A 16,965-nucleotide genomic window follows, 5' to 3' on the forward strand; every position below is an offset into this window, starting at 1 on the left:
CACTCGACCTGATCTTGTCATGACGGCAATTTCCGGCTCATCATCCGATTCATCCCAAATGTTAATAGGAATCCTCCGATTAGCATCTTCCTCGTCCGAAGAGCTCTCCCAAATGTCTACAATCATTAAATCCATAACATGAGGAACGTTCGGATTCAAATAAAAAGGATCCGCCGATCCATACAATGCCCAGCCTATCAGATCATCATAATCCCGGAGGGACACTCTACTCATCCTTCTAGCTGCTAACGGAATAGCTCCTCTCTGTATGCACATAAGCTGCACCTTATCGCTCATTGTTTCGTGACACTGCTCATAACGGTGCCTCCACCTTCTAGCATAATCTACAAATGGTTCCTCGGGGAATTGCCTGATCCTATCCAGATCCTCCAGGGATCCCGTCCATGGAACATACATCTCATATCTTGCCACAAAGGCCCTCCTAAGCGGTACCCAATGAGCCATTTCCTCCTTTGATAGGCCCTGGTGCCACAAAAAGGCCTCTCCCATTAAAGTTTCCGGGAAATGTTCATGTAATTCACATTGCGGGAATTCGGCGTCATACATATGGTTGCGGAATAACCTCGCATGCTCAACAGGATCCTGATATCCACCATACCTAGGCATTGCTAACACCGCATCGGGTGTTTGATAAGAGGGGGAATCCGGGGTTTGCTCTGCCAGCATCCATACCGTATACTCTTTGATAAACCTCTTCGTCATTGCCGCCCAATCGGTCTTAACATACATTGGAAGTGACATATACCACATTAACGGCTCACCCATCAGCGAATTACAGAACAAGCTGGTGATCTCTTCTTCCTTAAAACCCAAAGGCGCCATGGCCGATAAGTAGAAGTGAAGGTGTTCCATAGGATCTTTGTTGCCATTATACTTGCTAACCCTCGGTAACGGACGCTTGATAGGTCCAATCTGCATTGCGAAGCGCTCTGCGGTCCTGTCCTCGGCTCTTTGGTATTTTTCTAAGAATAAATCTGATAATTGATCCCAATCATGCTTGCAAGAGTCGGGTAATGAGTGGAACCACCCCAAAGGCTCGCCTACCAGCGAATGGTGAAACCACTGAGCAATCTCATCCACCCCGAAGGATTCAACAAACATATCGCGCATATATTCACGCAAGTGCACATCGGGATTACCTCCACCACTAAACAGACCCAAATTAGGCACAATAGTTCGAGACGACCCTTCTCCGGTCTCTTCGGCACTATCTTCATCATACGGTGCCCCACTATCCAACCCTTCATCCATCAGTTCATCCTCCTGTTCCTCGCCAAGGAAGGACACATATATACCATTTCCTACATTGCTCTTTTCGTCGGAGTCCAACAACTCCTCTACATTCTCCTCGAAGGATTCCATCACGACACCTTCTGCCAGACCAACTCCGATCATGCTCACCCTATGATTAGGCAATGGATTACGCCTAACGGAAGGGTTCGCTGACGAAGGATCAGCTATCTTCTTCTCCTCGATTAAATCTTGGATTTCGTGTTTCAGCCTCTCGCAATTCTCAATTGTATGCCCATAACTGCTATGGAATTCACAATACCCTCTAGCCTGTATCTGCGGAGTAGGTGGAGCTTTGTTATATGGGGTAAGGGCTTTCAACAATCCCTTTTTCTGCAAACGTTCGAAAACTTTTGCGTAGGTTTGATCAAACTTGGTGAACCGCCTCTTTTCAATAGCATTTAGATCAAGCACTTTCACTGCTGCGGATTCCGTACTCGCACTTGGCCCTCCGGCACTATATCCAGACTTGGTCCATTTGGTATAAGCTTTCTTTGGTTCTCCATCCCCCTCAACTGTCAAGGCACAACTGTACATCTGGTTAAAATCGGTAAAAGGCATATACCGCAGCTCATTCTTGATATACGGCAACGTGTTGCCGACTACCATTCGGATCTGATCCTGCTCAAGCGGCTTCTGCTTCATAACCGCGGCCTTGGCCCTCCATCTTTTCACAAAATCGGAGAAAGATTCCCCAGTCTGCTGCTTAGTGCTCTCAAGCTCCTTCAAAGTGACCTCAAGCATGGTGTTGAAGCTATACTATGCAATGAATGACTTCGCTAACTCTTTCCAATCCCTCTTCGTCACCATCGGCAATGCATGAAACCATGTGAGGGCAGGCCCCTCTAGATAAGTGTTAAACAGCCCCAGGACTTGATCCTCAGTCAGGATCGTGTGCTTCATCACAGTAACATACTGATTCATGTGGGAAGTGGAATCCCCAGTTCCATCGAACTTCTTCATGTCAGGGAGCCGGAATTTCAAAGGCAAAGCCGTTGCCGATAAACAATTCTTCAAATTATAAAAGTCCTGACTCCCGGAACTTCCTCCACGTAGATCCTGCACCTCCTGAGTGATGTGTTGCTTCCACTCCTCTTCCTTAGCTTTCTCTTTCTCGAGCTGCTTTCGGATATAATCCTGATAGTCATCCTCATTCCCAAAGCGAGGGCCATCGTTCACCTCATTCTCAGCGTGCTTGCTGCCACTCTTGTCATCCTTCATAGCCAACTTAGCTATCTGGGCCACTATCGCAGCCAACTGCTCATTAATGTTGTTCACAGAGTTTTCCAATCCGGCCACTTTTTCGTCGGTTGCAGACATACTGACAGAAGAATGAGAATACTCGGACGAAGATGAATTAGAAGCCACAATTGCTGATTCGGGACTGTCAATCTGTAGCTGATCAAACTGCCTAACTAGCCGACTGCTCTCTCGGTACCACAACTGCTTAATGATGACGTCTGCGCGAACGGTATCCATTAGTATGTATGCATGATTTTATATGCATGATTTGTGGTGTGTGCGTTTATTATTTACGGATATATAAGATAAGAAGAGCAAACGTTAGTCTAATTACACGTATCACAACATCTCTCTTCCACCCTTATTCCTCCACACACTCGTTGGCCCAGGTCTCTTTCCTAGGATTTTGGTTTTGGGCTCACATTGCGGTCCAGGGGACGCGTGATGCCGTCGATTATTGCGAAAAAGGTAAATCATCCGTCAGACAACACAGTTCGTTTTGACGTATCAACGTTCAGTGACTAAGAAATCAACCAAGTTGGATTGTCCTTTCGGAATAACTCGTCTTTTGTCCTTTCGCGAGACGCATTAATTCGGGTTTTGACTCCCTTTGAGCGCATCTCAGTTTTTAGACATGGTACGAGTTATTCTTTTAGTCCAATCGCTCGTCATCGTCCATGACTCGTTCCCTTTTATTCACGCGGATTCGTGTCTCGATTTTGGGATTACAACGGGATCTTTTGGATCTATCGAGAGACGTAACCATGCGTTTATTTAGTGATGAGATCACTTTTGAATTTAGGGAACGGATTCATCGCGTAACGCGTTTGTTTTTAGCGTTAAGACTCCGTTTGCTCGTTTTAGCTACGTGAAAAGACGGCGAGTCTTATTTGAGCGCACGGTAATCTTTCGGCTAATTACAACTCTTTATTCTTTCCAATCTCCGGGATATATCACCTTAGCGTGGCTATAGAAAATCAACGTTTCGTTGAATCGCATGTTTGTTCGAAGCAAGGATTTCACCATTCTTTTTCATTTGGGCACGAATTAAGCAAACACGTACCTCGGGCCATATTTCTTGCAGTTTTGGTAACGGTCGAAATGATCGAGTCGTTAGTCAAAACCCGCAGTCTCGTCCATATGGCGCGATCATGCGGTTTGGTTTGATTCGGCTTCGTGATTTTAAACAGCACATATACTTGTTCGAGACACGTATCCAACGACATTGGTTTATTTTCTTTAACTACTCTTGAGATTGACATATATCGTAGATAAAGAATGGTTTTGGTCGTTTGTTTATTTTTGCCTTTTCTTTTATTTTCTTAGTCACCTTTGCGGACACGTCCATTTCTCTTAAGAACGACACACGGCATAACGTAAGAGCTCGTCTTTTATTCGGAAGGGACGGGTCACGTTTGCGAAACTCTTTACGTTACAACAGGGTCATTCGAAACAGAAATGTTCTTCGTTTTCGTTTCGTCATAATTTCGTTTTATCCCAACCTATTTAAAGAATGTGAATAACGGCTACTCGTTAATATAGTCTTTTGAATCGAGATATAACTATCCTTAATACCAAACCGATTCATACTAATATGTGCTTACGTCATAACGCATTTCCTGAACATGTGCCTTCGTCAGGACACGGAAAGGGACCAGGCGGGTCGCACAAGTTCATTCATACGAGATGACTAAGTCGTCTTTAGTTCGAACCGTTTCGATGTTTTGGGGTAGTTTGTATATCGGTTTAAGAGTATATATTAACGTATCGTTTCATTTTCTTTACATATTTTAGGATTAGACACGTATCATGGCAATTTGAAAACACGAACTGATTCATTTATCACATCAAAAATAGTAACGGGTAATCCTATGGCAACTTCTAAGGCTACTATATGCTGACACGGCTGATCGCGGGACCTCACAGGACCGCACAAATTCGCCCCTAACGAATGGATGGGGACCCTTTGGCGCCTTACTGTAAGGGCGAACTTACACTAGCCTCTTTCGAGCGACGAATGGACTCTCGCTAGAGGTTTCGCGGAAATTACCCAAAAGGTTTGCAATAATGCACATGAATGCATACGAAAAGAAATAATACGATCCGTCCCCGTTAAGGGCTTAATACACGCCTTCCGGAATCAAATTTCTCACTTCCCCATCAGAGTCGCCACTTGTTAGACGAGGTGCCGCGGCCTAATCTCCCGGGCGGACCGGGGGGTGGACAACCTCATGACGACGTAAGCGGTGATTGGCGCCGAAAGCAACCAATCGTGGAATCAAGCTGCTCGGCAGGACCGGAGCTCGGAGATATGGAAGAGTCGCCACCCACGAATGGGAAAATGAACACCGATCCCTTGCGGGAGACCGGTGTGGGTTCGGGAAACTTGGGTACGAGCCGAGAAGGCTAGCTCCTTTCCGGAGAAAGGCTACTAAGCACCTCGACATCGCCCGGTTATGAACCACCAGCCTCCTACTCAGCATGTTAGGCGATAACGGACTAATCGCATATTTCTTTAAGTTTAAAATTCATTTGAAACATTTTCTTTCTCATTTTGGAAACCGTTTTGAGCATATATTATTGAAAAGCCACTTTAGTAAAGAATCACCCATTTACATCAGTTCAATATAAAAGAGAGGGGAGGAAGGAAGAAGTGGTTTATTTACAACGTGATTTACATGTCGTGTTGCGAGTTAATTCTACACTAACTTATTTCTCCAAAACGAGTTTATTTACATGGTTCTCACCTTAATCGCCGTTGGAACGATTTAAGTGCGTTTGAAAACACTGAGATAAAAACCTTTAATAAAAAAACGTGGTTAAACATACAAGTCAATTTTATTTTTATACAAATCCTTTAAGAAAGCGATTCAAAACTTCATTATTTACAATGAAAACGATTTTTAATTACAAGGTTCGCTTAATTCAAAACTTCATTATTTACAATGAAAACGATTTCTAATTCTATAATTGAATCACAAATTTTTTTTTATTGTATACAAATTTGTAATTTTGGACATTTAAATTAAAAATTTATATATTTCAGTATTCGGTCGGTAACTGAAACGAACTGAATCATAATTTTTCGGTTTAACAATATTCAGTTGTCAATTCTATGTAGTTAACAGACAGTTCAATTCGATTAGTAACCGAACCAACCCGATGCTCACCGCTAATTTCTATACTGTACAATTTACACATTTACAAATTCAATATTGACATAATTAGTCCTAAACCAATAAAAAAATTTTATAGATTCAGTAGATATGTCACATAAATAGAATATTCTTTGAAATTCATGTACCTTTAAAGATTCTCGTGAACAAATATTATACTCACTCCAATATTTGTTTAAAGTGCCCAATTGACTCTCTGAAAGGAAGCGATCTATTAGCCGGCTGAACTTGTTTAAAATGTACACATTTGAACTTTTCCAAAACGAGGCGGGGCGGTAAGGGTGGGCAAAAAAACCGACCAAACCGATAACCAAACCTAAAACCGAAAAATCGAACCGAAAAAGTCGGTTAACCGAACCGGTGGTTACAAGATCGGTTTTAATTTTGGGAAACCGATTACTTTCGGTTTCGGTTTTAAGTCTAAAAAACCGATGGTTTTTCGGTTAACCGAACCAATTACACATTTTTAAAAAAAATTTGAATATTTTATATTTATATGTATATATAAACAATCTCTAAAACCCTAATGTTACAATTAGTCACCCACTTTCAGCCGCCACCCACATCTCTCACTTCTTCCAGGCACCCATCTTTCACTTTTTCCATCCAACATCATTCGATCTTCCATTCTCTTCAACATCAGTCGATCTTCTATTCTCTTCATCTACACAACCACCGTAGGAAGCCATCCATAGTCTGTCCAAGCGGTTAACCCTCTGTCCAGTATCAGTTGAGTATCCCTTTGGCAGCCTTTCATCTACAAAAAAGACAGATCTCTTCACTAGATCGGAATAGAAGAAAAAGTTGTTGATCGCCGGCTCCATTCCGATGATGGTTCCCCGAGCTTTCTCCCGGTCTTAATCGCATAACGGTGGTAAGCCATATTATTCTCTAACAATTTCGAAATTCATATATCAAATTAAATTAGGAAGAATCTATAATCTGAATTTTGTTTTGCAGATTAAATGGGAAAGAGAAAGCACCGTAGATCAAAATCATCTTGATGTTTATCAATGGATGGAGAGAAAACATGAAAGCTCAAAACATGGTGACCATGGCTTCTCTTGGGCTAGAATTAGAATGAATGAAAACTTGAAGAAGAAAGACAAGGCGGAATCAGAAATTATTAATTATGGAATTCTTTAGTCTTCTCATATCCACCATTGTTTTTTGAGTTGAAAAACAAATATAGCATTTGCCCATATTTATTTATTGTAAAACATATGTTTGATCTGTCATTTTTATAGCTTATTTTCCCCATTAAATTAGCAAGTTGTATGGTATCTAATGTGATTGGAAAGTATCTAATGTGATTACAAAGTACATTGAGATTGTTTTGACAGAATTGTTTTAATAGCTTTAATTAATTTGATTGATTAAATATTACAGGTTAACCGTTTATTCTGATTAACCATGAATAAAATGGTTAAAAACCGTTAACCGTTGAGTTTGGTTAACCATAAACAAAATGGTTAAAAACCGTTAACCGAAAAATATAACCGAAATTATTGGTTAACCGTTGATAAGGTTAACCGATAGTATTGGACTGGTTTCGGTTTTAATAAACTAAAAACCGATATATTCGGTTCGGTTAATAAAATATGGTAATGGACCGGTTAACTGAACCGTGCCCACCCCTACGGGGCGGGACGGGAAATCCATCCCCGTTCCCCACCCCATCCTCATCCCCGCGAGCTAAATGGCGAAAAACTTATTCCCATCCTTGTCCGGCGGGGATCCCCATTCCCCGTTTATAGGTAGCTAATAATATCAAATATTAACAATCATTCTCAAATTTTTCAAATCACATAACACTAAAAATTGAAAGCAACCAATCACCTAATTAAAATGCATTTAAATCATCCAAGAAAATCAATTATCACAGGGAATAATCGATGATCCCCTTCAGGGATTAACGGGGCGGTCCTCATCCCCGTCACGGGGGACAAAATTATCTCCATCCTTGTCAAGAATTCCCCGTCCCCGCTGGGACGAGTCACCAATGGGGATCCTTGTAGGGACAAAATTATCTCCATCCCCGTCCCATGGGGATCCTTGTCAAGGATTCCCCATACCCGCTGGGACGAGTCACCAATGGGGATGGGGAATCCCCACCCCATTTACATCCCTAGTCACGTGGATTTTAGAGGGTTAACCGTTCATTTAAACAGGTATAGAGGCCAATAGAACAATATTCAGTTACTAATTCTATTCAGTTTAGTTCGGTTCAGTTTCTATAACAAACAGTTCAGTTCGATTAGTAATCGAACCGAACATCACCCTAATTTCTATACTGTACAATTACAGATTGACTCACTTACAAATTCAACATATCCACATAATTAGTCCTAAACCAGAAGAAAATATATGAAACATGCTCACTTGAAATAAAAAAAAAAAATCTATGCATAAGATTCAGTAGATATGTACCTAATATTCAGTAGAATTTTACCTTTTAAGATTCAGTAGATACCTTTTAAGATTCTGCAGATATATCAGATTTGACTTCCTGAAACAGCCAAAGGTTTGTACAACATAAGAGACCCAGGACACACAACCATGTTAAATCTTCTCAGTAATCTCTTGGCGGGACCTTGAAAATGCTTGAAACCGAATGCAGAAATCCAAGTTTGTTTAACCTTAGATACAGCAGGAATCGCCAATTTCTTGACATTTAAAGAGCATAGACCGGTTTCAATTGCGGTTAGAAGTAGCCGACACATTCCTACCCCGCGATACTCCTCACGTGTCCCTATAAAAGGCATCTCTGCTAATTCATTCCCATGTATTCTTACTGATGCTACTGATATCATTTCACCTCCCTTTTCTAGAATTGCAGTGAAGAAACTTGAGTAGTTGAGTCGATGCACGTTGGAGCCGTGATTGTAGACGATATTATGAATCAGATTGACTTCAGTTTTATCGTCAAACATCGGCAGAAAACACTCTTCCATTATCTGTACTGCCACAGCCAATTTTGAACTGTTGGGAGATAACACAGTTCCGTCGTTGCGAATGAAACTCCAAGTAAACCCTCCTCCGAGTTCGTGTTTGACTCCTATAAGTTCGTGCAGTTTGCGGTGTAGCTCTTCACATTTGTCGCCACAGAAAGCTAAGGATGGATTACTAACACAGGACGGGTGATATTTCTGGTGGCAAAAAGAACAAGTATGGTTAGGAGAAATTTTGTGACAATATTTGCATAAACAATAAATGCAGTTCCAACAGCCGGAAGGGAATGTTTTAATCCCGAGGCAGGTGAGATGGAAGGCTGAAGGACAAGTATCGCAACAGATAAGCTCTCCACCATCTCCGCAAATCCAACACAAATCATCATTCGGGTCTTCGTTGTCAATATCTACTACTGCTGCGTTTTTCTTTTCTTCTAATGAATTATTATCTTCATTAGAACATCCCGCAGCGCCATCATACTCGAACATGGAATATGCATCATGCTTCTTCTCCGTCTTCTTCCTCTTCTTAGCTTTCACCATAAGATTAGCACCATTTGTCAACAAACCTGACAATACTGACGCAATTTTATAAAAGTTCAACACACGGTATAAGAGTGTATCTGTATTGTATACAATTCAAACTTAATAAGGAACATTTGCATGTGAGAGTGAAGAGACTTTCTATAGTTGTCCCCGATCAAACTTGTTTGGGACTGTTGTTTTCATTCCACATCAGTAGTGGTGCTGACATGACATGATCACAACAGTCCCGAACCAGTTTGGTCCGGGTGCAATCTAAAATACTCCTTTTCTATTAAATGGTTGTTTAACACATTATATGCCAATATTTTCAACAATTAGAGCTAAATTTCGGAAATAAAAGCAAGCATCAATTACGAACAATATATAGAGCTAGAACATAAACACAAGATTATATATATAAAAATAAAATGGATTCAGTATTTAGTTTCCGACAAGTTATTATATATATTTGGTTAATATGTCAGGCTGCCTAAATGTTTAGAAAACTTACTAGAAGTTGCTTGCATATTTTTGCCTTCGACAACAACCGGAGAATGCTCAATTAGTTTCCTGTGTTCATTACAACAATACAACTGATCAGAAGAGCTATTAAAAAAGTTAATCAAAATTAACGTATTTTATTTACTCGAGATATATTTTCACTTAGGCCATTCTTGTGATTAACCTGTAAGGTTAAGTAAGCTATTTGTTAGGCCTCAATCACACAATCGCGATAAAAATTTCATACATAGAATGTCTTGAACTTCTTTGAATTTTATTCAGAATCATGCCGGAACAACTGTCATTAAACGTAGATAGTAAAGCTATAAGGATCACAAGAGAAAAGTATATAAATAAACATCCATGTAAAATGCAGCAGATAAATGATTATCTATGTTGTACAGAAACTCTTTTTCATTAGCATTTTCGAGTTTCGTGTTCGTTTCTGTTTCCTAGCTAAATTTTCTTAGAAATAACATTTTCCGGTGTCTGTTTTCGTTTCCGTGCAACATAGATGGTTATCTATATATGCCTAGAATTTGTTCCTAACAAGCAGCAATAACAATGAATTCATAATTTCAGTTCTTTTCCACTTACATTGGTTTCCCTTCCTCTCTTTTCCGGCTGCTAGTTCCTATGACAATTTCAATTCAAAGAAAACATCAGCACATATATTATTAATGAAAACAAAGCAAAATAGAGAGATGCATTATCAGTTCGGAGCGCTGAAGCACCGATACGAGTACGCATAGGCATATGCGTATGGGTACGTATAAGCGTATGGGTACAGCAAAAGGAATTTTAAAAAAATATGAGATACGAGTACGGTAGGATACACAATATTATATATACACACACACTACATATCCTTGCATATCCCCGACGTATCCGTATCTCCGGAGTATCCGATATATGCACGTCAACCTCTTACAAGTATCGGTGCCATTTGTGTTTCAAGGATTAGTTGAACCAGACATACCAACTAATAACAGACAAGACGTTGAAAAGTTTACCATAATTTGGCTATGAGAAGACTACTTAGGTACTACCTGCTCAATGCCTATCCAATGTTCATTTCTATCTTAAAAATCAAGTTCACATAAGCACTACTAGAGGATAAATATAACCTTACAAAATACTCAGAAGAATTTATTGCTTAAAAAAATTAAGAAGCAAATAATTTATTGCAAGTGTAAACGACAGTAAAAGAGAGAATTCTTATCAGTTCACCAAATAATCAAGTGGGCAATAAACCTAATACAAATTTTAAGTTCTCCAAATTTTAAGGTGGCAATTTCAGACACGAAAACACGATTTACAGACACAATCCGACTTACAAGACACGATTGACACGGAATTCATTTTTCTTGCATTTATATCATACATGACCATATGGAACATATATATGAAATAACACGATTTTGACACCAAACCCGAATTTGCCACCTCTAATGAAAACCATGGCAATGTATGAGTTTTGATGCCTCTTTTTGCAGAATGCAAAAGCAAAAATGACCAAAATTTACCATTTTGTGATGAGTCATAATCTGCATTGCGTTCTCCATCCGAATAGCCAGAAGACAATGGAACAACTGATGGAGTTCTGGTGCTGACATTTGAATTCTTATCTTCATTAGAAGAAGCCTCAGCAGCGCTATCATCCTTGAATATTGAACCTGATACTCCTCCTAAACTTAACTTTTTAGAGCTTTCCCGATTCGATTCAGCCTTTTTACTCTTTGAACGACTGAAATCATTAGATCCCAGAGCTTCTTCAGGAACAGCATAAACTTTCTGAGACTTGCTACGCACCAGAGGTTTTTCCCCTCTATCAGAAACTTCTGAAGGCTCTTTGTTTGGAGGAGCATCATTAGATCTCAGAGCTTCTTCAGGAACATGATTGCTATTTGACATCAGCGGAGTTTTTAAGTCGGATGGAGGACCATCAGAATGTGCATCATGCTTCTTTTTCTTTGCTTTCACCATACCGTTAGCACCATTTGTTTTAGCCACTTCTTCATCAACAAGCATCTCACTGGAACCTTCAGTTTCAACATCTTGCTTTCTAGGCACAAAATAATCATTGAACTCGACCCCGTTTCTTTCGCAGGAATCAGCAACTTCATTTGCACTGCCACTTCTAGAGGGGCTACCACTGACAACAGCTTCAGGGCACCTCTTCTTACTGTTACTTTCCAGTTTTTGTGCTCGAACTTGAGCAGGTTGAATGCATCGATCATTTTCAGCTGCGGTATCCTTTCCACACTCCAAAGTGATCCAATCTTTTCCCATCTCCTTGACTGATTTCACCACATTCTGAATCACATTATCACTCACCGTATCCAACTCTTTCTCTACATCAGAATCTGCATCAGGCTTCTTCTTTTGCTTCCTCTTCTTAGCTTTCACTATATCATTAGCACCATTTTTTCTAGTCACTTCTTCATCAACAAGCATCTCCTCTTTACTAAAAGTATCACTGAGGTGATCCGCCTTGGCAATTTTCTGAGGTTTGCTAGGAGATATGCTGCTTGTAAAGCCTTTCACATGTTCGGTAGCAGAAATGGGCGGTGTTACACTCACTAAATCCTTTGTTTTCTTCGACTTCTTTTTCTTGGACAATTTTGGAGGATCCACAGTTTCACTAGCTTCAAGCAATTTTGAACCAACAATCGCTTCTTTAGCTTTTAAGTGTAAATCATTCTGACCAAAAACATGATTTTGGTGTTCTTCTGCTCCATCATTCTCATTTTCGTGTCCGGAAACTTTGTTCTCTTTCCCAGTCGTATCAGATGCTTGGACCTCAAGACAAGAATTCTTCTCTGCTGCTTCAGATGCTTCATGACCACCTTCCACATTATCAGCCTCTTCATTCCTCGTACCAATTTCTACAAGCATAACAAATAAAACAAGAGTTGAGATATGTTTATGTATAAATCTAACAAATATATAGCAAGAGGCCGAGCTGGGTTTGAGTATTAATGTAAATTCAATTGAAATATTGTGAATAACTGGAGCAATACTTGCAACTTAATGTGTGTGTATATATAAACACCTACATATACATTTGTATAATTGAGTCTAATGAGAACAATTTTGCACCTAATTAATTGTTTAAGGCATTTTTACATTTTGCTGTACAATTCATAAAAAGAGTAGCACATAAGAAAATAAAAAAAGTAATTTATAACCTGTAAATCCATGATAAAGAATCACCAATTCTTTGTTGTATGGTAGTCATACTTATCCACAATCATTACAAAAAGTCTAGTCCAGATGAAAACTGAAATCTTGTTGATGCTGCCATATACAACTTCTGTAAGAGGTGGAGTTTATAATGGTCATTTCAATAATTGGTACTAATGCATAAAGTTGCAAAATTAAGAGAAGCAAATTAGATACTAATAGCACCATTCTAGATGTGTGCATTTACAGCAAACATTATTATTGTGTCATGGATTGTCTAGAGTTTCATTAGGGATTAACTGCAGATCAATTAAGCCCAACCAACCCCGGAATCAATTAAACCCAACCAAATGAACTTGGACTTAAATTTTGAACATGAAGAAAGAAATTCATTTCTCGTTGATGTTAGTACATTTCTTCCTAATCTTTGCGGCAAAAGAAAACAACAAATCACCTTTGAATTGTGTGAGTGTCTTGAATAATAGACAACCAAAAGAATAACTTAACCAAATACAATAATAACCCTTTTCCAAACAACAATTTTATTTAACCATGACAAATTAGCTTTATAATTAATGAGTCATTGGAGGAAAGAGAACCAGCTGATAACAAACTATATATATATAATCTGGATTTTCCTTGGATTGCATATTTCATGAATACTAACTTATCAGCTCGATAAATCTGATGGGATAAAGTTATATAAAATAAGAACACATAAGGAAACAAAATCCAAGTGCAGACTGAAAGAAATAGAGATTATTCTACCTGCAAGAGATTATTCTATATATAGATTCAATTGAAATATTAGATTTGACCGGATTCGAGCCAAACCGAACCACAAACACCCAACTTACAAACAGGTCTATAGTAAGTGTGTGTTTGTGTTTTGCAAGTAAATATGTAAATTTACACCTAAATTTGGCACGATATGTCTATAGTCACCCTCAACTTTTTGAGAGAAACTTGGTGCATTTGAATTTGACATTTCAACAGCTTGGCATGAATAAACTTCAATTGTAATTAATGAACATCTTAATCACTTGTGAGGATAAGTAAGATCCGCGACAAATGTGAAAATGGTTATTATATACAGATAGCAACAAACAAAATTCAAATGCCAGACAAAAGTATATTAATTAACTCTTCGTATTATACTAACAAACAGTTATTACTTTTTGTTTTCCATTCACAGTAATGAAGGAAACACGACAGAAAAGAGACAATGATATGATATGAGTATAGAAAATGTAAGTTTTTGTTTTCAAATTTCAATACAATCCACTGCACTTACCTAGATTATCTTTTGGAGAGATTGCAGCAGGTTTTTTACCCAAATTGGATGAGTTACTAAACGTCCCAACATGCTCAACTCCAACATTTTTCACCCAAATTGAAGGAACTGCAGCAGCAGTTTCTTGATTAACAGCCTCTGAAGCATATCTTGTATGTTGTTTGTCAACTGGAGATTTCTGAGAGATTGTTGAATGTTTGATTTTACGCCTTTTCTTCGCTTCAGGTTCTGATTTTGGACTGACTTCCAAAGATTGATCCCTGTTCTCCATTGATTTAGCATTATTGAGTTCAATATGCTTTTTTTGCTCTCTAGTCCTCTCACTCCCAACATTACAACTTTGCACAATGGCGCCTCCTCCCTCAACAGCATCATCACCACACGACACTACTCCATTTCCCAGAAAACTGTCTGGTGCCTCAGTCTCCTTCTGTGATCTATGCCTACCAGATTCAGGCACATCATCATTGTCTTCTCTTGGAGCAAGTTCATCAACAATATGGTTCCGGTTCCGGTTCCGTTTCCGTTTCCTTCTAGGCTTAGGCTTTTTCTCTACACGTTTAGTCCGTAACTCGACATTCCTTGAAGCATCTCCTCTAGCAACATCTAAACCCTTATCATCCAAAGCAACATTCATCATACCCATAGGAGCTAACAGGTTATTAGAACAGGGATTAAGAAAGTTCCTATTTCTATTATGCTCTTCTAAACTAGAAGCATCAACACTAATGAACCAACTTTTATTCACCCCCTGGAACACACTTTTCACTAAAATAGATTCTGATAAATAATAAAAAATTCCTCTGCGCTCTACCTGCAAAATTTATAAGAACATTTCATGAACTCACACGACCATACTTAACACATTTTTACTGCATTTATAATCAAATACCATACCTTTAAACCATCAATTTTAACTCCCCCAACATGAGGAAAGCAGAGAACATGTTCTTGCAACAATTTCTCTACAATAAAAAAAAACCACAAAAATACGTGAAGCTTTCTTGAGATAAAGAATACACGATTAAGATTAATTAAAGCATTCAATCAATCGATAAATGATTAAGATTAATTAGCACATTCAATCAATCGATAAACAGGATTAAGTTTAATTAGCACATTATAATTGAAGTGAAGATGAGATAATCAATGGAGATGATACTAGTTTAGTTAAAACGCTAAAATATGATTAAGGTAAAAGGAGAGAGGATTACTCTTAAAATCGGCGACCGTTTCGGAGGAGGAGACGGTGCTAATGAACTGAGTACCGATGCTAGTGTCTATGAAGACGGTACTGCAGTCCGGTGTTCCATCGGAACCGGAGATGGAAGGCTCTGTCGCCAAAACTTGTAGTGTTTTACCTTCGTGGAATTGATCTGGTTAGGGTTTGGGTAGTCGTGAAGAAGCAGTGTGGTTTTAGCGGGTAAATGGTGAGGGTATCTGTACGGGTGCTGATTAAACTCCTTTTTAGTCAGTAACTAGTTTTTGACCCGTGCTTTGCACGGGTTTTTTTTATATGATTTCATACGCATTATAGTATTGCTGAATAAATGACTCAATATTGTTAAATATTTCAAATTGTAAATATATTTATTATTTATTATTATTACACATGTTAAATTGCAATAAACAAAAAGAAAAAAATAGAACAGTTTTTAAGAAAAAGAAAAGGAAAAAAGTTGTAACTAACAAAGAAAAAGAATAGAGCAGTGGTTAAAAAAAAAAAAAAATACTAATAGTATTAGTTAATGTTTGTAAGTATACAAATTGATAAAATCCTTAATCTAGCAGACTTATAACTCTATAATCCATGGTGCACGAATTGATAAATTTGTAAATCTAGTAGACTTATAACTCTATAATCCATCGTGCATGAATTGATAAATTTGTAAATCTAGTAGACTTTTAACTCTAATACATCATGATTCAGCGCAAATCATATACCATTCTTTTTAATTGAAATAATAAATAAGTTTCAAAACGAAATCAAAATTGCCCAAAAAATCTAACTAAAAAGTTGCAAGAAATTAACTATTAAAAATATGTAATTAAATATAATTTAGCTATTTGAGAAGAAAGAACTCTAAAATTCAAATTTAATTAATAAGAATTAAAGAGAATTGGAAGTAAATATAAGCTTACAAATAAAAAAAAATCTGCGACAACTATATTAACAGCTATATTTTTATAGCATTGCACTAATAAATCAAATTATAACCAATTAAAACCTTAAATTAATTCTTTCAAAAACACCTTAAATTAATTCATAAATTAACATATAAATTACATTCATAAACATGATGTATGATGTCAGAAATATATTAAAAATGTGCCCAAAAAAATTCCAATAAGATCTTAAATTATCCTCAAATCCATCCAAATCAATTTGATAAACCTCTTATTTATCAAATGATAATAAAATTAACTCTACTTTAGCTTATTAAACTCAACAAAAGTTGCAAAGTTGCCATCAGAAACATAAGACGGTGATCACATAAAGACAAATAGTCTCGGTACGGGTTGAGATCGATGTTCAACATCTGATTTGAAGTAGAACCAAGCAACAATCACCAAGACTATCCAGATGCAGTCCCAATTCCACCAGCAAGATCCTACATTGGCCACTGATGTTCAATAAGCACGATAGATTATTTTCCAGAGCAGCCAAAAGTAAAGCGATCAATATTAATCATATCTAATTTCTTAAATCTATTGAGCCTCGTAACTGGATGATTAAATCCTAATATATTAATCATATCTAATTTCTTAAATCTATTGA

At 38.1% G+C, this 16,965-nt stretch overlaps 1 protein-coding gene across 8 annotated transcripts; it reads right to left on the bottom strand.

Annotated features, from left to right (window-relative positions):
- Positions 1 to 5,832: 5,832 nt before the first annotated feature.
- Positions 5,833 to 15,663, bottom strand: LOC136222423 (uncharacterized). 8 transcript variants are annotated; one of them, XM_066010203.1, is made up of 9 exons: positions 15,401 to 15,663; positions 15,084 to 15,151; positions 14,187 to 15,000; positions 11,233 to 12,594; positions 10,304 to 10,340; positions 9,954 to 10,004; positions 9,717 to 9,775; positions 8,203 to 9,258; positions 5,833 to 6,486 (listed from the first exon to the last, which is right to left on the bottom strand). In XM_066010203.1, exons 3-8 carry the CDS (start codon positions 14,830 to 14,832, stop codon positions 8,225 to 8,227), a joined length of 3,189 nt encoding a protein of 1,062 aa, XP_065866275.1. In that variant the 5' UTR covers positions 14,833 to 15,000; positions 15,084 to 15,151; positions 15,401 to 15,663; the 3' UTR covers positions 5,833 to 6,486; positions 8,203 to 8,224. The 8 variants fall into 8 exon arrangements, with proteins under 8 accessions (XP_065866275.1, XP_065866267.1, XP_065866260.1 ...); XM_066010195.1 differs by having other exon boundaries at positions 8,182 to 9,258; XM_066010188.1 differs by having other exon boundaries at positions 6,486 to 6,620.
- Between the last annotated feature and the right edge of the window lie 1,302 nt (positions 15,664 to 16,965).

This window comes from Euphorbia lathyris, chromosome 1 (genome assembly GCF_963576675.1).
Source record: "Euphorbia lathyris chromosome 1, ddEupLath1.1, whole genome shotgun sequence".
Taxonomy (NCBI): Eukaryota; Viridiplantae; Streptophyta; class Magnoliopsida; order Malpighiales; family Euphorbiaceae; genus Euphorbia; species Euphorbia lathyris.